This window comes from Mus pahari, chromosome 17, assembly GCF_900095145.1.
Source record: "Mus pahari chromosome 17, PAHARI_EIJ_v1.1, whole genome shotgun sequence".
NCBI lineage: Eukaryota > Metazoa > Chordata > Mammalia > Rodentia > Muridae > Mus > Mus pahari.
In genome coordinates this window covers 46,420,067-46,441,078 of record NC_034606.1, presented here as the reverse complement: position 1 = coordinate 46,441,078, position 21,012 = coordinate 46,420,067, and the positions used below count along the sequence as shown (strand labels likewise).

At 44.7% G+C, this 21,012-nt stretch overlaps 1 protein-coding gene across 1 annotated transcript in view; it reads left to right on the top strand.

Moving 5' to 3' along the window:
- Nucleotides 1-18,842, top strand: part of Slc25a17 (solute carrier family 25 member 17) — a 45,249-nt gene extending 26,407 nt beyond the window's left edge. Inside the window, exons 5-9 of the mRNA XM_021216710.2 lie at nt 8,865-8,981; nt 10,533-10,678; nt 10,759-10,854; nt 14,001-14,083; nt 17,975-18,842. Coding sequence (XP_021072369.1) covers nt 8,865-8,981; nt 10,533-10,678; nt 10,759-10,854; nt 14,001-14,083; nt 17,975-18,122 — 590 coding nt within the window. The 3' untranslated portion in view covers nt 18,123-18,842. The remainder of the gene's footprint in view (nt 1-8,864; nt 8,982-10,532; nt 10,679-10,758; nt 10,855-14,000; nt 14,084-17,974) is intronic.
- The last annotated feature ends 2,170 nt before the right edge of the window (nt 18,843-21,012 follow it).

Below are 21,012 nucleotides of genomic sequence, written 5' to 3'. Positions count from 1 at the left end.
ATGATTTTAGCACTCAGTAATACTGCAGAGAATATGACCAGTTTTTCTGACATGTCTTCTTAATGTGATAATAAAAACACATGACATAAAATTTGTCACTAGCCATTTTAAGATAGTCATATGAAATTTTCTTGCATTTTTAAAACTGATACCAGAGGTGTTCATTTTACAAACTTCATACACCCGAAGTAAATTTCCCATCTCTCCCTCCCCAGCCCTTGGTAACCGTCATCCATCCTACTTTCTGCTTTTAAGGATTTGGCTACGTTAGTTACCGCATGTAAGTGGAATCGTGTGGTATTTGTCTTTTGTAGCAGGCTTATTTCACTCAGTAGTATCCCCAAGATTCAAGTATATTGTAGCATTTCACAGATATTTTCCCTTGTGTGTCTAGATAATACTCTGCGGTTGTGACTACATCACATTGTGTGAATCCACTCGTCTGCTAATGGACACTTGGGTGGCATTCACCACTTGCTGTTGTGAATAGTGCTTCATGAATACAGGACTCAAGTACTCAAGTACTTTTGTATATATGTCCCCAAATGGACATATATATCATATGTAATTGTCATGAGTATGCCATGTCAGAAGCAATGATGGACACATTAATATCTTTTCACAATGTCAGAAATTTTGAATAACAGTAAATTTACAAGCTCCATCAGTTTCTTTGGCTGTAATTTGCTGTGTCCCAATTTCCCTTGGTAGCTGGCAGTTCTTTTGTTGTGATCTTAGCCACTGATATTATCTTTTTTCTTTCTTTCTTTCTATTTATTTTTTTATTTATTTATTTTGGTTTTTTGAGACAGGGTTTCTCTGTATAGCCCTGACTGTCCTGGAACTCACTTTGTAGACCAGGCTGGCCTCGAACTCAGAAATCCGCCTGCCTCTGCCTCCCGAGTGCTGGGATTAAAGGTGTGTGCCACCACGCCCAGCACACTTATTATCTTTTAGATCTCACATTGTAATCAACTGTAATGATGTGTGTGAGCACTAAGGGACAGAGGGTTAAAGAGGTGGAGGCAGGAGGATGATGGGTACAAAGAGATTATGGGGTGCTGTGTTAGCAAATGAGCCTGTTGGAGAACTGCTGGAGATCCCCCTACCACAGAGCCAGGCTGCAGATTTCACAGGTTGGAACTGAGCCTCAGAGTAGAGGAAAGCTGCTGCTGGGGCAACAGGCCTGTGGAAGCTACAGAAGTGAGGGCAGGTCCCAGTGGACAATCTGGTAGACTTCAGATGGCAGTGGAAGTAGGCTGTGTCAGCAGTGGCTCAAAGCTGGGCTGCAATCCCTAAAAGTGCTTAGAACATCTCTGCTGCCTATTCTAGTCCACTGGCACACATGCCGGATGGTCAGATGATAGATCAGTGTGGACTGTCAACAATGTAGTGTTAGACATCTCCTTCATGAGACTTAGATGAGGGTGTTTCACCCTTCCTTGGTCTTGTATGTCCTAGGGCCTGCTTCTTCTGGTATGTGACCATAAGGTTCCAACCTACTTTGATGATTTTATAGGGTGATACCTGTTTTTCTTTAAGGACTTACTGGTGCGTACCTTGTGTGTGGTGCTGGACAGGCAAGTGTCTGGATGCATGAGGAGGAGCAGACTTGTTCTGTGCCTGTGTTCGCAGTGAAGATTGAGTCAGGTGCTGCATGGAAGGCAGACTGACTATGTAGCTGAGGGAGCTCAGCCTCGTTGCAGGCAGACGTCATCCTCTGGCCCTGGGGCAGTGTCCATGCCAGGTGTATCTTTATGGTCCAAGGATCGTTAGTAGGCGTCTCACTCTTCTCTCCTCATTACTTTCTCTCTTGTGCTAACCAGCACCCTAATCAGTGCGTGTTTTCTTCGTCAAGTGTTTTTTCATGCGCTCATTGCTTGTTTGCATATTATCTCTACAAAAGTGTCCTTTTGAGTTCTTGGCCTTTTTTTTTTTTTTTTTAACCAAACTACTGTTTTTGCATTCTTGGGTTGTAGGAATCCTTCATGCCTTGTAATAAACTTCTGGTACCTGGCCCAGCCCCTAAAACCGTTGCAGTGTTATGTCTGCCACTGCTTCTGTTGACCTTGGTTCTAGGTAGCAAGGACAGCAGCAGTAAGTAAAGCAGGATTCCTTGTCCTCCTGAGGCTTACAGTCCAGTGATGTAAGAAGGACAATCGGGAAGATAAATCGAATGTGCAGTGTCTCAGAAGAGAAGGGCTAAGGGCAGATTTCACCAGAGGAGGAGGGTAGAGAGCTGGGCAGGCTAGCCAAGGGACAGTTTTAGACAGCATGGCTTTTTTCTTTTTCTTTGTTTCTTTTTGGACAGGGTTTCTTTTTGTATTGTTGGCTGCCCTAGACTAGCTCTATAGACCAGGCTGGCCTTGAATTTGCAAAAATTCATCTGCCTTAAAGGTGTACACCTCCACCGCCTAGGTCACTGTGGCCATTTTAAAGGAGGTGATAAAGACATGCAGAAACATGGCAGGAGTGTTCTAGAACAGAGCAGAGGCCAATGTGACTGCAGAGAACAGGGCCAGGTCATGTCATACTTCACAGGACAGGAGGTAGGAAGCGATTGGAAGGCCCTCAGCAGCAGTGCAAAGTTCTCACTGGTGTTCCAACATGAGACCGTTGACCACTGTGCTGAACATGCTTGAAGAATAGAGGAAGCAAGACATCAGTTAGGAGCAGGAAGCAGAGAAGGCACCACAAGTGGCTCTATAACCTCCCCTAGAGACCACACGTGCAGATAGATGCATGAACCGATGAGGACCTTCATTCACAACAAGCACAGGCCTAACTTGTCTGTCGTTCCCTCTCAGCCTCCCCCAGGAACCAAGCCTGCATCACACCCTGTTCTCCCTCTCTTCTTGCCAGCTCAGAGGCTAGTGCACATCCCTTTCTCTTTGTAATTCTTTTTTCCTTTTTTTAAAGATTTATTTATTTATGTATAAGAGCTGTGCTGATGGTTGTGAGCCCTCATGTAGTTGTTGGGAATTGAACTTGGGACCTCTGTTTGCTCCAGCCCTGCTCGCTCTGGCCCAAAGGTCTATTTAATATTTATTATTATACATAAGTACACTGTAGCTGTCTTCAGACACACCAGAAGAGGGGGTCAGATCTCATTATGGATGGTTGCCGGGATTTGAACTCAGGACCTTCAGAAGAGCAGTCAGTGCTCTTAACTGCTGAGCCATCTCTCCAGCCCTCTCTTTGTAATCCTTTTGTATGGATGTATTCCTTCTGGGCAGACAGCTGAGCCTCACTGCGTGCCTATCACTCACAGCTAAGCTCCCCACCCTGACCCCAACTGATGCCACAGTCTGCTAATAGTTCCTTCCCCTGCCTGCACATTTCAGGGATCCCAGTCATTCTCTGTCTGTCAGCCATTTTAGAGATGTCCCTGTACTCATGTGATAAGAAGTGTGGTACTCTACCACATAGAGGAAGACGGGCACTCTGGGATTACCCCATAGACACCACCTTCAGACAGAGCAGCCTTGGTTGTGTGGCAAGAACAAGGTATTTACTATAGCAGGAAGACAAAGGGATGGACGGCTGTGTAGGGATCTTCTCCCTCTTTAGCCCAAGATGTTCCGAACTAGAGGGCTTAGCTTCCCACCCACAGGAGGCGCAATGCCACTCCACATTCTCCCAAGATCATCTTTGCTCTTACTGGTCCCTGTCTGAGCACCAAGTGTTACATGACTTTTCCTGAGGAGATGCACTCCAGTGTCTGCTCATCTCAGCTAGGGATCCCAAGTTCAGCTTGATGGACAGATGAGTTTATTGACCTTACTTAGAGGAGCATACCCAAGCTGTTATAAGACTATGGGTGATCCCAAAACAACTACATCACTAGGAAGTCTCCCTCCAGCACGGATGGCTACTTCCTGAAAGCTACATAAATAAGAACCTCCTCTAGTCAAATTTGCATCTCCTGTATATTTTAGCACTTCTTGAGACAGTGTGCAGATTGGGCAGAGTTACATACAGCTGAGGGAGGAGGGGTTGTAGAAGGATTGGCTACAGTCTAAGATGAGGGTTCCATGGTCCATCCCCACTCCTTCTGTGAGTGGATGTGAAGATGGTGATGACCAGAGCTGGAGACGCCTCAGCGCACACGTCTTCCTGCAGAGGGCCCAGGTTTAGTTCCCAGCGCCCACAAGATTACTCAGACTCACAGCTGTCTGTAACTCCAGGGCTCAGACTCTTCTGTGACTCCATTTCCATGGCTCAGACTCTTCTGTGACTCCATTTCCAGGGCTCAGACTCTTCTGTGACTCCATTTCCAGGGCTCAGACTCTTCTGTAACTCCATTTCCAGGGCTCAGACTCTTCTGCAACTCCAGTTCCAGGGCTCAGACTCTTCTGGCCTCCAAAGGCTCCTGTAATACATGCTCTGCTTAAGTTCACAGAGTATGCATACATGAAATACAATTTAAGAGGAATGAAAATAATGGTGACCATACTATGCCTGGAAGACAGTTGTCCCCAACAACATTCTACACAGTGGCACATGACAAAGAACCACCTGAAAATGCCAGTGTGATTGTACTCAGGAAACCTGAAATTAAAGAATGATTACAAGATTGCGATTCTGAGATTTCCTGTTTGAAGGCCTTCTTTCTGGCGGCACTAAACTTCTCTCCATGACATATTTTTGTATCTTAATCCATACCCATTCTTGCAGTAATCAGAGCTCTCTTTTCTCTGAGCCCTGTCACTGTGTTAGCTCTGGAGAAACAAGTCTCCCTCTCTCTGAGGCGAGCAAGGCACAGCTTTCCAGGTTCTCAACCTCCCTAATGTGCGACCCTTTAATACAGCTCCTCGGGTTGTGCTGACCCCCAGCCATAAAATTATTTTCATGGGGCTGGTGAGATGGCTCAGTGGGTAAGAGCACCCGACTGCTCTTCCAAAGGTCCGGAGTTCAAATCCCAGCAACCACATGGTGGCTCACAACCATCTGTAACAAGATCTGACGCCCTCTTCTGGAGTGTCTGAAGATAGCTACAGTGTACTTACATATAATAAATAAATCTTTTAAAAAAATTATTTTCATGGCTACCTCATGGCTGCATCATAACTGTCCTTCACTACTGCTGTGAGTCATGAGTGGTAGTGTAAATATCTGGATTTTCTAGTGGTCTTCAGCAACACTTACAGAGGCATTCTGCTTAAGGATCATTGGGACCCCCAAGGGTTTGCAGCCCACAGGTTGAGAATCTCTAGCTTTGTTGTTATTCAGATTCTACTTGAAACTTAGAAGTTTATTATTATTTATTGTATTTCTACAGGGAAACCCAATAGACATACCCGGGAGAGTCTGGGACTAGATCGCATGATTGAAGACCATGTTTGCCATGTTTATGAATTGTAATTTTGAGCAGCAGCACTTTTGAATGCCAGTTGACAACGTACTTCCTGCCTCTGCTTTGCTCTGGCCATCCAGGTTTATTCTTACATCGTGTTGTGCTCCTCCCTAGGGAGACAGTGGGTTAGACTTGAAGCTTTCCTCTGCCATTTTGGGTTATTTCATTCTGTCTTGAGGGGGCGAGAATCGACTTTTGAGATGAGTCACTAAAAAATTCATGATCCTCCAACTTCGACCTGCCATTTTCTTTCTCTTTTTAAAATGTATTTACTTAAGTAGTGTGCATGCGTTCATGTTTGTAGAGGCCAGAGTACATTGAACATCGCCTTCTATAGCTCTCTGCCATGTTCCCTTGAGACGGGGTTCTTTCACTGAGCCTGGAGCCCACTCCATGTCCATGTTCATTGGGGTGCTGAGGGTCTGAACTCCATCTCCCCAGCCCTGGACATTTTCCTGCATCAGCTGCCATCTTTCCAGCTGTGCATCTGAGACACATTTTCATATTCCCCCTTGAACAAAACTGTTTATTGTTAAGATTTCAGAAGTAAACAGCTATGTCCCAGTTATTCCTGCTGTGAGGATGACAACAGCTGCTTCTTTACCCTGGAAAGGTTCCTGAAATGAGCTGACAGTGGACAGGTTAACAAGGGAAAAGATACAAAAAGCAATCCCCATCCCAAAAAAGATAGGATGCTAGGAAGTGGCAAAGAAAGTCACAGATACCCACTGTCCCTCTAGGGAGCAATGACAGGACGTGCAATAGAACAAATGCACTTAAACTGCACAGGAAGCAACCTCAGGTCAGTGGCTACACAGTAATCTATGCACTCCTCTTTGTCCAAGAGCCAGTTTTGAGTGGGAGGAAATGGCTTTTAGAGAGAACGAGTGTGCCTGGAGACCAGAGCGGTTTGTGTGATTCTCCCTGGAAGTGAGTTGGCAGGGGAGACAGATTGCAGTTTGTGACAGTCTATCCAGGGGTAGTAACAACCCACTTTTCTCTCCTGAGACACTCAAGGATGTCATCTTTAGGCAAATAACGGAACACCAGAGTGGAGCCTTTTCCAGACTCCAAGAGCCTACATTTAAAAATAGCTATAATACTGCTGAATTTGGGGTCTGTTCCCTGGCCCCTTCATTTGGGTGAGGGGTAGGGTAGGGTTCTCATGCTCCTTCTCCTGGATGGCTGAACGGTGTTTGAGTGGTTAGTGTTTCACAGCTCTTGATTTGATTCTGCTTTCTCATAAATGATTTGTTATTGAAAAGGAAAAGGAAAGGTAGATTCATAGATACTCAAAAGAAAAGTAACCCCTGGTAAGAAGAGTATTAATTAGAACTCAGGTCTTAGAGCTGAAGCAACACCCACAGATTAGAACCAACAGGAGCGCACCCCTGAGGGTCTGCCTGTGTGGGGCGTTATTAGGAACTGAAGTTAGTCATGAGTAGCTCTGGAATGCTGCCATTTGCTTGATTATGTAAGTTGCAATTTTTGTGAAGTTTTAAAAAAGCATTGTCAAGTATTTTTGAGTGCATTCCACCCCAGAATTCATAAAATTATCGTGGTAAAAAGGTACCTCTTCATCCATTCCGACTTAGGATGAAGGCAGTCCTTGATGCAAAGCTTTGCAGTGACTTTTGATTCCTTCATTTAAATATTGTGGTGCACTTTGTACTTGAGGCTGCCCTCAGAACCTTTCAGTCTTTCTGCTGTATTAATAATGGGAACATGGAAGCAGAGCCTTAAATAATGGCTGAATCTTAGTCTTGGCTGTGTTGCTCCTTGTGTTTTGTGCACACCTACTTCTTGAATAGAGCCTGAAGGACGTTTTGATTTCTAAAGAATCTGACTAAAGGGCAATGGGTTTCATTTGTTTGGGATGGTGCATACACTGCTTTTCTGTGGTATCCCTGGGTTCCCGAGTGCTCTCTTCTTCTGCAGGGGGTGGGTAGGTGGGAGGGGGTGTGCAGGGGGCAGGCAGGGGACAGGCAGGCAGAGACACCAGCATTTGCTGGCTTGACTTTCCCAGATCCTGATTTATCTCTGTGAAGTGAAGTGCACATCCTATCAAGTAGGCATGCGTTCTGAACTCTGGACAGATAGGCTGTGGGGCACTGGTGCCTTTGGAAAAAGTCTAGCAAAGATCTCCTGTGGCAGGCACAGCTTTTTCATACTGTGTTCAATGCCTTGAGAGGGTATATGAATAGGGTCAGAGCTACAGATAGCTTCTTGGTATTCTGTGACTCTGTAGAAATGCAACTCATAAGATTACTTGGTACTGACTTTTATTTGGGGGAAATATGTTGGTACAATGATCCTGGAAAATAAGCAGAAAACCATCTTACTTTGGTAACGGTATTAAACCAACAAAACTATAGATTTGAGTCGCTTGGCTGCTTTCACAAAGTCTATCCTTGATTAAACTGTTTTCTCTGCAGGGTTTTTTGAGATTCCTTACACGAAAACATGTTTTTGTCTGTGTTGTTTAGAGGATTTTTGGCAAGGGAGTGGGGCTTTCTTTTCTTCTTCAGGATCGTTCCTGTTTATTTATTCTTCAGGGCTCAGCTGGAGCCTGACAGTTCCATTACACATGCTCACTGCCTGTCCCTTGGTTGACCTGTAGCTATAAAGTAGACACCCTTTGTCAGGCATTTTGTTACATTCCTGTATGGTATTTTCTTTAATCATTTCAGGATGAGGAGAAGTTTTAGTTTCTCACGATGCTGTTAAATTGGGGCCCTGTGTTTTCAAAGAAGTACCTGACTCACGGTGCTGCTCCAAGGCAGCCTTGTGGGCCAAGGTCGATCTTCACGCTTGTAAGGGTCACAGCACGCCTGGAGCAGGAGCTCCTTCCGGTATTTTGTGACACTTTGTAACCGCTGCCTGCTGCTGGCTGCCCTAATCCTCTGAGTGATGAGCTCTTCAGTGAGCTTTTGGTCCCAGTTGAAGCACTTGGAAATGTCCGTCTGTCCTCCCACCTTTCACCCAGAGATCATACTGGTTTAAAACCCTGTGCTACTTACCTGACAGTGGGCCGCTGTTTTCTCTGATGCTGACACGGATTTAGCATGGTGTCATTCTCCTCTCTCTCTATTAACAGTTGTGATGAAAACTGTATCAAACTGCTACTTTGTTTTGTTTTGCACTGCTGGTGATTAAACCAGGCCTTGCATGTGTTAGACAATTGCTCTATCCCTGAGTTAAATCCCCATCCCCAAATCACCACTTTGAATCCTATTTAAAAAAAACAAAAACAAAAACAAAAACAAAATCGCAAGTGATTGCCCTCACTGAGTGAGGAAGGGAGTTCTCCACCTTGTTGTGTGAGGAAGCCCTGCTATCAGCCAGGCTTCCAGGTGGCTTCTAACGGCAGTGGCACGTGTTGTAACCCAGCACAAAGTTAAGCCTTACCTGAAGTCAGTGGCAGAAATAGAAACGGCTTCTTGGTGTAACGTAAGACAGTGAAGACAGCGGGTGACTGTGCTTTCAAGCGTCTTTCTCTGTTCTTAAGGAGTGGTGAATGTGCTGCTAACTACTCCGCTCTGGGTGGTAAACACCAGACTGAAGCTGCAGGGGGCAAAATTTCGGAATGAAGACATTATACCAACTAACTACAAAGGCATTATCGGTAGGTGTCTCTGAGATGTGTCTGTCCTTTCTGTTTGAACTCTGTTTCCATAGAAAAGCTGCCTAGCAGACAGCTTCAGCTGTCAGGAAACCATTGTTTGCCTGTGTATCTGTGGTCCATAGAACTCACCTGGGCTGACTACAGCTGAGTCTCAGCCCTGAATATTCTCCTCACAGTGGCACAAGAGGACACACCTGCTGTGCTGCTGCAGCGTACGTGCGGACACGCCTAAGACTAGGGTAGACACTTGTATTATCCCCAAAGGAGTAGATGGGGAGACGGGGAGTATGTGAGTTTTTATTTCGTTTTTTTGCTAGGTATTAAACCCAGGACCTCAGGTGTGCCAGGCAAGCATTCTACCCCTAAAGTAAATTGTGATGCTGTTGTTTTGGTTTGGGGTTTGTTTTGCTTTTAAGACAGTCTCTTGTAGCCTAGGCTGGCCTCATACCCAAGATGATCTTGAACTTCTGACCCTCCTGCTTCCAAGTCTCAGAGTGGGGATTTATAGGAGTGCGTCACAGTGCCATGAGAGTCTGAACCCATGGCAGTGTATATTCTAGGAAAGCACTATACTGAGTTGTACCCCCCAACTCAAGCACCTTTAGTTTTTTTAAGACAAGAGTTTTGCTGTTTTCCAGGTTGGCCTTGAACATGTTGAGGCCTACACTGGCCTCAGTACCTACATTACAGGTGTGAGCCTGGGACTGGTTTTGAGACAGTCTCATTGTGTAGCCTAGGCTGGCCACAGACTTAAGCTCCTCCTGCCCTTTAGCCTCCCCAGTGCTTGTGGTATTGGTGCTTACAGTACAACCAGCCCACGTGCGTGTTTTTAAAGAATAGTGCATCTCTTAATCCATAATGATGTCTTTGGATACCAGGAGAGTAGCTGATGGCTTTAAATTTCTGCTTCTGTAAGGCAAGCTCTCCATGTACAACTGGCTTTGAAGTCTTGATCCTCCTGCCTTAGTCTCCAGAGTGCTGGATTGCTAGAGTGTGCCACCACACACTACCTGGCTTTTTAGTGAAGCCACATGGCCAGGCCCTCATTTCTCATGCATTTTTCTTTGTAACAGAAGTAGTTTTCTTGAAGTCCTTGGTCATAGATTTCAAGAAAAGATCTTACCTTGTGCTATGCTTGGCCATGTGGAATACATGGTTTACATACAGTTCATAGTTCTGTACAGTACACAGTTCCCAGCTGTGCTAACAGTGCAGCAGTCTAAGCCAGGGTTGTCAGGGAAAGTTCATGTGATGGAAGTTGACATCACATTCTGATGGTTATTCAAAAGTAGTTAACTCTAGTGCATGGCAGCCCACTCCTGTTGTCTGAGGCAGGAAGATAGTGTTCAAGGCCATACTGGGTTACATAGCAGGAACATCTTTAAGAACAAAAGCAAAAACAGATGAACAGAAAAGTACCTAAGTAGGGAATCTGCCCCCAAAATATTATTAAAAGGATAGTTTCTATCTGGGCCCATTTGAACAGAATAAATGTCTTTTCTAGTTAGGGCACTGCCATGGTGCTTTGCAAAAGCCTGACTTCTTGCTTAGATGCATTCCACCAGATTATTCGAGATGAAGGGATCTTGGCTCTGTGGAATGGCACCTTTCCCTCCTTGCTGTTGGTCTTCAACCCTGCCATCCAATTCATGTTCTATGAAGGCTTAAAACGGCAGCTTCTAAAGAAGCGAATGAAGGTAATCCTTAATTCTAAAATTGTCTAAAAGGAATGCCTGTTTCCTTGTTTGATTAAAATGGTCCCTCCTCTGCTTTCCAGCTCTCTTCTCTGGATGTGTTCATCATTGGTGCAATAGCCAAAGCGATTGCCACCACAGTCACCTATCCCATGCAGACGGTACAGTCAATTCTGAGGGTGAGTGCTGGGGTTCTCCTAACGTAAGTCCAGTGACACCTAAATGACATCCTAAAATCGTAAAGGCAGTGATGAGGTGGTGTGTAGCCTGTGTGGTTCTGCCCATGTTCCTCTCTGTGCCATGTTTTGTTAGCCAGGCTGTTGCCTGACTTTTTGCATGACATGGAATGAGGGTTACATTGGAATTTCTTAATAATATATGGTCTCAAAAAGACCGTATGTGTGAAAAGATTCCTCAAGTACTCAGGACGCCCCAAGGTCTCTTCTCATTCACGTTGTTTGCCATGATGATCCCTGATAAAATCAGAGGTTAACTTCTACAGTTCACTCATGGATAGTTAACAATTTAACTGTTCCAAAGCACTTTCAGATTTCCAGACATTTGGTTGTTTATACATTCAGACATTTTTAGACACTCTGTGAAAAGCTGGGGGTACAGTGTAGTCCCTGTCCTCATGGAGACAGCAAGTGGAAGAACCAGGTAATTATTCCAGTCTGAGTCGGCTGACATGAGCAGCACTGGCTTACTGAAGAGGAGCCGTGGGGTTCCTCCTGGGCGGTTGGGCTGGATCCCCACCTCTCTTGAGACACACACTGAAGTCAAGATGCAAGGTAATGTGAAGCTTGTGCCTGCTAAGAGGGAGAGAGAGAGAGCCTTCAAGAGCTTGCTTCATCTTAGAACTGAAGGGGGCCTCTGTGGCCAGGAGTGGCTTGCCCAGCAGGAAACTAGAATAATTACAGGAAAGGTAGCTGTAGGTGAGGAAAGCAGATGGCAAGATTTTATTCTCAGCCCAGCAGTTAGCCTCTGGAGGACTTTTAAGGTGGGAAGTAGCATGATCTGATAGACAATTCTGGAAGGCCTGTGTGGCTCTTCTGCAGTGGATTGATCAGCTGAGGGGGAGAGTCTGGATAAGAGTGATTGCTCTGAAATATATGAACCTGAGTTCAAATCTTTACAGGCATGACTTCCTGTGCCTGTAACCCCAACATGGGGTTGGGGAAGTATGGGAATAGAGACAGGCAGATCTTGAATGCTGGCTTACCAGCCAGCCTAGCCAAAATGATGAGCTTCTGGGTCAGTGAGAACCATTTTATGGCATGAAGGCAGGGATCCAGAGAAAAAGGTGACAGAGGCCCCTACTTCACCTCCACGTGCACACAGGTGCATCCTCCACTGTCACAGGCTAGTTGAACCTGTTTCTAGTTGTGGTGTGGCTCAGCCCTTGGCACACACCTTTAATCCCTCTGGCTGGAATACAGACTGACCTTTGGACCTCACCTTTAATCTCAAATGATGAAGGTGAAGTTAGTTTGTAGAAGGAAGCACCGTGTTTGAAAGCTATGTCTAATTAAGTATCAGACAAAGTAATAAGCCAGAGAAAGATCTGACAGAGTAGAATATGCCCAATTCTCAAGAGATGAGAGAGGAAAGAGAAGCTACTTAAGGGAGAGAAAGAACAGGAGGAAGAAAATACAGTCCAGGAATACAGTCGAGTTCATGGAGAGCAGTGCAGTAGAGTTGAGAGGGAGAGCAGAGCAGCAGAGAGAGGGAGGAGGAGGCAGCTTTACCAGGAGAGTGTTACAGAGACAGACTGAAGAGAGAACAGGTAGACACAGGTGAAACAGAGCAAACAAGAGAACGAGGAGGAGCCAGGAGACTAGGACAGACTGCTAGAGTTAGTTTGAGGCCAAGAGAGAAGCCAGATTGAGTAAGTCAGCTATAAGAGGAGCTTGAGCCAGAACAGCTGAGTTGAATTATAACGAGCAAAAAAAGGTGAGCTTATTCAGCAGCAAGTTTCCGAGGCTGAAAACATTCTAGGCCTAGATTAGATTGTACTGAGGCCAGAAGCGTCTAGGACTAGGCATAGGTTAGCAGAGGAACAATTACAACAGGAAAATACAAGTTATTTTACACCCCACCCTCCAGGCTAAAGAGAGAAAATGAGGGCCAATCAGGTAGGAGACCATTTTAGTAACCCAGGTGAGGGCATAGAAGCCTAGGCTAAGTTAGCAGCAGTGGAGAGAGGATGTGGGCAAATTCAGGGTCTGTGCTGGGCTTAGTGTGTTGCTTACTTACCATGTGCAAGGTCCTGGGTGCCATCCCCAGCACTACAAAAATACTGTTAAAAGTCTGTTCTAGAGGGGCTCTTGAGATGGCTCAACAAGTAAGAGCACTGACTGCTCTTCTGAATGTCCTGAGTTCAAATCCCAGCAACTACATGGTGGTTCACAACCATCTGTAATAGGATCTGATGCCCTCTTCTGGTGTGTCTGGAGTCAGCTACAGTGTACTTATGTATAATAATAAATAAGTCTTTTTTTAAAAAAATCTGTTCTAGAAAGAACATTTGAAAGATTTATTGCTAAAGAAAATGAAGGTGGTGTCTCAGTTAAAAACACTACTTTCTATGAAAAGTGTTTTTGCTAATGTGCTATTTTTTGTGAAATTGGCTCTTGATGGAAAGGATTTCACTATAGTTCACATTAATGTTTTTAACATATTCCTGATATATGATTTGAAGAGTGTTGCTTATGGGTGCTCTGACTGATCAGTGGTTACCAGGGAGAATCTTAAAGACCTGGAAGTTACCCCTCCCCGCTACACACACACACACACACACACACACACACACACGTGTGTATCACCCCAGGCATGTGCTTCTGTTTTGTTTTAATTTTTGCTGATAGAGTTATTCCATAACTCTCTGTAAAGGTGGAAGTCCCCATGCTGAGGATGTAGTTCAGTGGTGAGGGAATCTATTCTTTATTGAAAAATACTTTTTATTTGCATAATTGAAAAAGATTAATAAACTCTATGATGCTAATTGGATACTTTTTATCAACAGGATGCCGTGTTATGAGATGTTACTCCAGTGTAATTTCCTAAGTAGAGATTAAGATGAAGAGGGGCTGGAGAGATGGGTGGTTTAGAGCAGAGGACCCAAATTCACTTGCGCAGCACTCCTGTGGAGAGGCTCACTGCCTTCCATGACTCTAGCTCCTGGGGACCAAGGCACTCACATGCAAATGTGCATACACACACACACACACACATGATTAAAATAAAAATAAATCTTTTTAAAAACAAAATTAAGGTAAAACAGTGATAAATGCTAATTATCTTCTTTTTCCTCCTTCCATCCTAGTTTGGACGTCATAGACTGAACCCAGAAAACAGGACCCTGGGGAGTCTTCGGAATGTTCTCTCTCTTCTTCACCAGCGAGTCAAGTGAGCTCTGTTCTCCCTCTCAGCAGCCTCCTTTGCCAGGGAGGGCGGGGGTGGCCACCAGGGCTGTTTTTGCTTTAGCACAGCGGCAGCCTCAGACACCTCTCCTTTGTGCTCAGGTTTCTCTCAGTTTGGGAGCTTAGTGTGATTTGACAGCAGTTTGGGGAATTTCAGAAAAGTTCAGCTCTTGATCCTTCGCTACTTACAAATACAGGGCTCCTTTGGAAAGGGAACCCCAGGCTGGGAATGGAGCTTGGTGCTGGAGCCTGTGCTTAGTATGTGCATGGCCCTGGGTTCAAACGCTAGGACCAAGAAAAAAATAAAGAAGTATGGCTGAGAGGGACATCATGGCACACTCCTTTAATCCCTGCACTTGGAAGGCAGAGGCAGGCAGATCTTAGTGACTTTGAGGCCAGCCTGATCTACAGAGCTAGTTCTAAGCCAACCAGAGCCACATAGTGAGACTTGTCTCAAAAATAAATAAAATAAAAAACTCAACCAATATAAAGCCAGTTAAATATCACTAAAAGTTACATATATACATACATTTAAAAAACAATCCCTCTCTTGTTCCTCTCTTAAGGGGTAGTCACTGTAAAGCACTTACATTTCTAGAGAATTATACAAAACATATATTTCAGTATGTCTTCAGTGTGTGTATGTGTGTGTGTGTGTGTGTGTGTGTGTGTATTATACATCTAACTATTTTGTTTTTACTTTTTAGAGGCAGAGTCTTGCAGTGTAGCCCTGACTGGCCTAATTCTTGCCAAATAGACCAGGCTAGCCTCAAACTTGAGGCAGTCTTGCCTCATCTTCTCCTTTTTATAACCTTGACATCATCACACCCACCCCTTCCCATTGACAACTGTAGACTTGTACTGGCTTCCAGTGATGTAATCCACTGTGATTTATTTACCAGGCAGCTACTGCAGAGTGCCCAAGCTGTCTGAAGGTTCTTTATAGACATTGCTGAATGAAGACTCTAAACTGAACCTTGTATAATTAAGCAATCATAGTTGTAGAGAAGGCCCTTTATGTGGAATTACCTAGTTAAGAGAATTAGAACACATAAAATTCTGATATTTTATAATTTCAAAAATTATATATTTAGACATTGCCAGTTGACCCTCAAGAATGACAGCAATTAAATTTTTTTCCAGCACTGAGAAGGTTAAGAAAGATGGCCATTACTAAGAGCTTTAACTAAGATGTTCTCAATTGGAAATTGATGAGGTCCTATAATTTGTAAATTAACTGTTTTCACATCTTGTTTCTTGGTCTTGTTTGGTCCTCACTCAGCCCTGTAGAAAAGCAATTATATTCCCATTTTGCAAATCAAGAAACAGATTTAGAGAAAGCAGTTCACCCAGTACTAGAGAGGGCAGAGCCAGATGAACCTTTCTGCCATAGTGTGTTCTGTAGAGATGGAAACACCTGCACTGTCCAGGCAGGTTGTGACCAGCTGCATCGAACTGTTGAACATATGGAATACTGCAATGCTACTGAGAAACCCACTTTCCATTGTTTCATCTTTTTGGTTTTTCAAGTCAGGGTTTCTTTGTGTTGCCTTGTCTGTCCTGGAATTCATTTTGTGGACCAGGCTGGCTTCAAACTCCTAGAGATCCACCTGCCTCTGCCTCCCGAGTGCTAGGATTAAAGTCCTGTGCCACCACTGCCTGGCCATTGCTTTAATTTTTATTTGCCACATCTGGCTAGTGGTTACTGTCATTGATAATGAAATAACATACCAAGCCTCTCCAATTGTATGTGATCAAGAAACACCTGAAGAGGGGCTGGAGAGATGGCTCAGGGGCTAAGAACATTGGCTGCTCTTTCAGAGGACCTGGGTTCAGTTCTGGTACCCACATGGCACTTTGTAATTTTGAAAGTGTTGATTTTTCCTTATCCTGGCTAGCTTCTAAATAAATGAGACAGAGACTATACGATTTATTTAATCAAGCTTTACAGCACAGTAGCTGAGCAGTTACTAATCTGTTTTAATCCTCTAAGCCAATCTGAGGACCTCTCAACCAAAATCCCCAAGATACTTGCATTTCAGCATTGCTCTGACTCTCTCTGGTCCAGGTGTGTTTCCATGGTGCCCTCTTCTGGCCACTCCCCTCTTCCTCTCTGTCCGCCCTCCCCTGGCTGGGATCAGAAGTCCTACCCTGTTCTCTCCTCTGCTCAGCCAGGTTGATCAGCTTTTATTGACAAGTCAGAAAATAATGAGGAGCAGTGGTTACACAGTACTAAGGCAGGAGATACTTAGATAAGCACTACAGTGCCACGTGTAGATTGCCACCAGACATGGGGTTAGAGAAAGCAGCATTTGAAAAGTACAGGGTGATCTTTACACAGTGCACAATAACATTATACCTGAAAAGACCAGCTATAACCTCAGTACCAGGGGAGCCGACGCCCTCTTCTGGCCTCCTCAGTCACTGCACACATGTGAAATACAGACAAAACAACATACACATAAAAAATGTAAGTAATAAAAATATTTTTTAAAAAGTGGGGTAGTTGTGGCAGCTCATCTCTAATCCCAGCACTTAGGAAGCAGAGAGGCAGATCTTTGTGAGTTTGAGGCCAGCTTAGTCTACAGAGTGAGTTCCAGGATAGCCAAAGCTACACAGAGAAACCCTGTCTCAGGGAAAGAAAAATTCAAGTCAACCTCTGGGCTTTACATGTGCTAACACACACACACACACACACACACACACACACACAGAGTATTGGCTGAAGCCAGGTGTGATATACACACTTATAAAGGTAGAAGAACCAAAAGTTGAAGACAGCCTTGGTTACATAAGAAATTTGAGGCCAGATGAAGCTACATGAAGACCCTATTTATAAAAAAGAAAACCCAGTTGAAATGCTTGTCACAACATAGATCTGCACCTTCCCTGCAGGACGAAGCCTCAGATTCTGCAGTCTCAGTAGCCCTGTCTGGGCTTTCCATTGTGGGCGATGTCACCCTAAAGAGCACAGGGGGTAGGCAGTGAACGGGAAAGGCATGGGTCCAGTCTTGCATCCCGTTTTTCATGTGATTGCCCGGCAATAGATGTTTCACAGCACATATATAAACTAGCTTGATTTGGGCATCAGATTAGCCAGAGTTGCTATAGAACTGGCATAAGAGACTAACTCTCATCAAATAGCTTTGGAGTGATTATTTGCTTTGAGTTTCCGGTTCTAGCCAAAGCATTCTTGTCTGAGGGGCTCTTACATGCTGGTCCCAGGCTAGCCTGCTCCTCCTCACCACCTGGGAGCTTGTTGGACATGCAAATTTTTTGAGTCCTGTCCCAAAGTTAATGAGTCATATATTCTTTGAGTGGGCTAGTAGATCTGTATTTTAACCAGCAGTCTGGGTGAGTCAGGTGCTTGCTGAATTTCATTTGAGCCCTAGGACCAAATGTATAGGCAGTCTGAAGATCAAACAACTCTTCATTTCTGTCTCTGTCCTTAGTTCTATTGAGGTTTAGATGATCTGAACCAATTACTGGCTTTCCTACCACTTAGGGTCTATTATGTTGAAATACCTGGAGTTGGGGGACCATTAAATGTAGTTCTTAGATCTCTGGTTTGGGCATTATGATGATGGTTTCAGAAGCTTTCAGAATCTGCATCCTATTAGCGCAGTATTGCCAGCACCCTACTAGCTAATGACAGCACTCATAAAGACAGTATCAGTGGCCCCCCATACTGAGTCTCATATGTCCACCTTCAAAGCTAATACTCCAGCAGCAGATTGTTGGAATTGAAAACCTCTGCTGCTTGTTTTGATCCTAAAGAGAAACCCTTTCAGGGAGAAGCTGTCAGGGCAGATCTAACACAAGAGCCCATTTTTACAAAGAAAATCGATTTTTTTTCCCCAACCTCTTTTCCTTTTAGGCGCTTTGGAATAATGGGACTCTACAAAGGCCTGGAAGCCAAGCTGCTGCAGACAGTGCTCACAGCCGCCCTCATGTTCCTTGTGTACGAGAAACTGACAGCTGCTACCTTCACCGTAATGGGCCTGAAGAGCACACACAAGCACTGAGGCCGCCCACAGGACAGTGTGGAGGCGCACGTGCTGCACAGAGAGAAGAGGCACAGTGCTCCTTTCCCGTCGGCCCCATCCACATCACAGACATTCCTGTCATTGGCTGTAAAGGCATCAAAGGCTAAACATGGAGTATAGCCAGCTAAGCCTGTCACTTTTATGGGTTTTTTGGTGTTTTTATGGTGTTTGGTTGGATTTGGGGGTAGAGGTTAGACTGATATGAAAATATTGAAACCCTGAAAATGTTAGTTTGTGGGTTTTCATTCATCTTTCTCAAGGGGAGTGGACTTTCCATTGAAGGCTTTTCTCAACTTTGCCACTTGTTTTCTTTTGCTAAATGCTCTCCCAGGTTCCAGATGATTCAGTAGCATAATTCTCCTCAGATACTTTTCTGTCTTAATCTTGGTAAAGAGTTCCTCACTAAGAATAACATCATGACTATGCCATGGGCAGGACTTTGTTTCCATCTGACTCTTTTCCTCCTGCTTTAAGAGAGCTGTTTATTTTGTGGGGGAAATGAAAATTATTAGCCTAAATGATTTTCTTAAAATTTGTAAATGTCGATTATTCATTGGTGTTTGACACAGGTGTTTTTAATACATATTTATTTCGAATTGTTTTTTATTACAAAAAAAAAAAAGCCTTTATGTTGTATGTCCATTTGTGCAAGCTCCAATCACATAAGCCTCAATAAATTGTCAGCACACATACAGAAAACATTCATGAAAGTTGCTCTTGATTAAGGCCTTAAATGTGTGTGCGTGATGGTTTGAATGAGAATGGCCCTATGGCATGCTTAGTTCCAGTTGGTGGAACTGTTTGGGAAGGGTTAGGAGGTATGGCCTAGTTAGAGGAGGTTTGTCATTGGGGGCTGCCTTTGAGGTTTCAGAGCCCACACCATGCCTCTGCCTCGTGACTGTGCCTCAGGATGTAAGCTCTCAGCCATTGCTCCAGTACCATGCCTGCCTACCTTTGTACCATGACAGTCATTGCCCTCCATCCCTCTGAAACCCTAAGCCCCAAATCAAGTGCTTGGTTTTGTTTTGTTTTGTTTTTTGAGACAGGGTTTCTCTGTATAGTCCTGGCTGAACTCACTCTGTAGACCAGGCTGGCCTCGAACTCAGAAATGTCCTCCTCCCTCTGCCTCCCAAGTGCTGGGATTAAAGCCATGTGCCCCCACTGCCTGGCTTAAGTGTTTTCTTTTACAAGCTGCACTGATCATCATGTCTTATCTCAGCAACAGAATGGTGACTTAGAGAAAGATTGTACAAGCATGCTGAGAGTCAGGTACCTTGTGTGGGCTCTGCAACCCTCTCTTCCCTTGCAGATTCTGTGTGGATGCTGTATTTCAGAAGCATTGAATGCAGGTTGTTTCCATTTGGAAACATTCCTTAGGGCCCTACTACTGTAAAATATGATCCACCAAACAGTAGCATTGGCATCAGCTGAGAGCAGGTTAGGCCTCCTGAGTCATATTTTGTAGTTTAACAAGTTCCCCCGGCCATTCCCATCTATAATAAAGTTCAGAAGATCGTAGGGCCAGTGGCCCAACAGGAGATGGGATTGGCTTCCATTACAGAAGCCAGATAAATATTTCTCTCAAAGGAAAACTGCATTGTTATAGAAAAGATGGCCACTCAGAAATCTCGAAATCCCATGTCACCAATTCCTTCCCTCAGAGCACACAGCAGGAGCAGATTCTGATAGCTCAAGCTACCCACCCACAAACAAATTCTCTTCACACTCAGAGAATTCTTTGTTCTCAGCCGCCTTGCTAAGCTCAAGTGTGGCTTCGTCTTAGTAGACTTTGTGGTTTGGTTTCTTGTCGCGTTTGTCATTCAGTCAGTTGGAATGTAATGAGGATTCTGTGGATCTGGACTCGGATTTCTCATGTTTTCTCTTCCCACACCTTTGATGATTTCAGAGGGTGTGATTATTAAACTAGTAATAACTGACGGGGGTTGTGGCATTCTAGAAAACAAAAATTAAGTGAGATTGACTGAACGCACTTTCCTTATGAGAGTCAGAACTGGTCCTATTACTATTGTATGTGTGTATATGTGTGGGGACGGGAGCAAGTGGAACTGCGCACCTGCGTGTGGAAACCACACGCCATTCAGGCTCTTCCCCTCACCTTTTTGAGCCGGGGTCTCTCACTAAACCTGGAGCTCACTGATTTGGCTAGACCAGCCAGCTGGCTAGCCCCCAGGGTCCGCCCACTTGCACCTCCCTGGTGCTTGTACTCAGGTCCTCGGGCATCCTCTGCTGGCTGAGCTGTCTCCCCAGGCCCCCTCCACCATTACTTCTTTTTATTTTACTTTAAGGTTTGGGTGTTGCTGTTGGAGGTCTTGGGTGAGAACCCTGTTTGGGCTCCATCGAGGAGGAACATGATTTAGGAGGTGAACCCTCACAACCATTTTAGTTCTCCTGTTCACCTTGATACTCGATCCCACGTTGATCTCAGGGGCTGATGGGGTCGTGCGTTACGATGATCTCTAAGCTGAAGAGTATAGCTCGAGTGTTTATGATGATTTGCTACTTCCCTGACGTCTTCATTTTTTTGTTTAGTCGGTTGATTGGTTGGTTGGTTGGATGGATGGTTGGTTTGTCTGTTTTATTGAGACAGGGTCTTACCTTGTAGCTCTGGCTACTCTGGATTTCAGCATGTAAACTCTGCAGGCCTCAGTCTCACAGAGATCCATGCCTCTGCCTCCAATACTGGGACCAAAGGCATGCGCCCGCCATGCCTGGCCCCTTTTTCTCTGATCTTATGAGGGGTCGTTTAGTAATGAGGCTTTCTAGGTAATAACACCTAGCTCGGTAGCCTTTAGTTAGTAGCAGGTTACTTGAGCATGATAAAGAGCTGGTGTCCATTAGAAGGAATGGG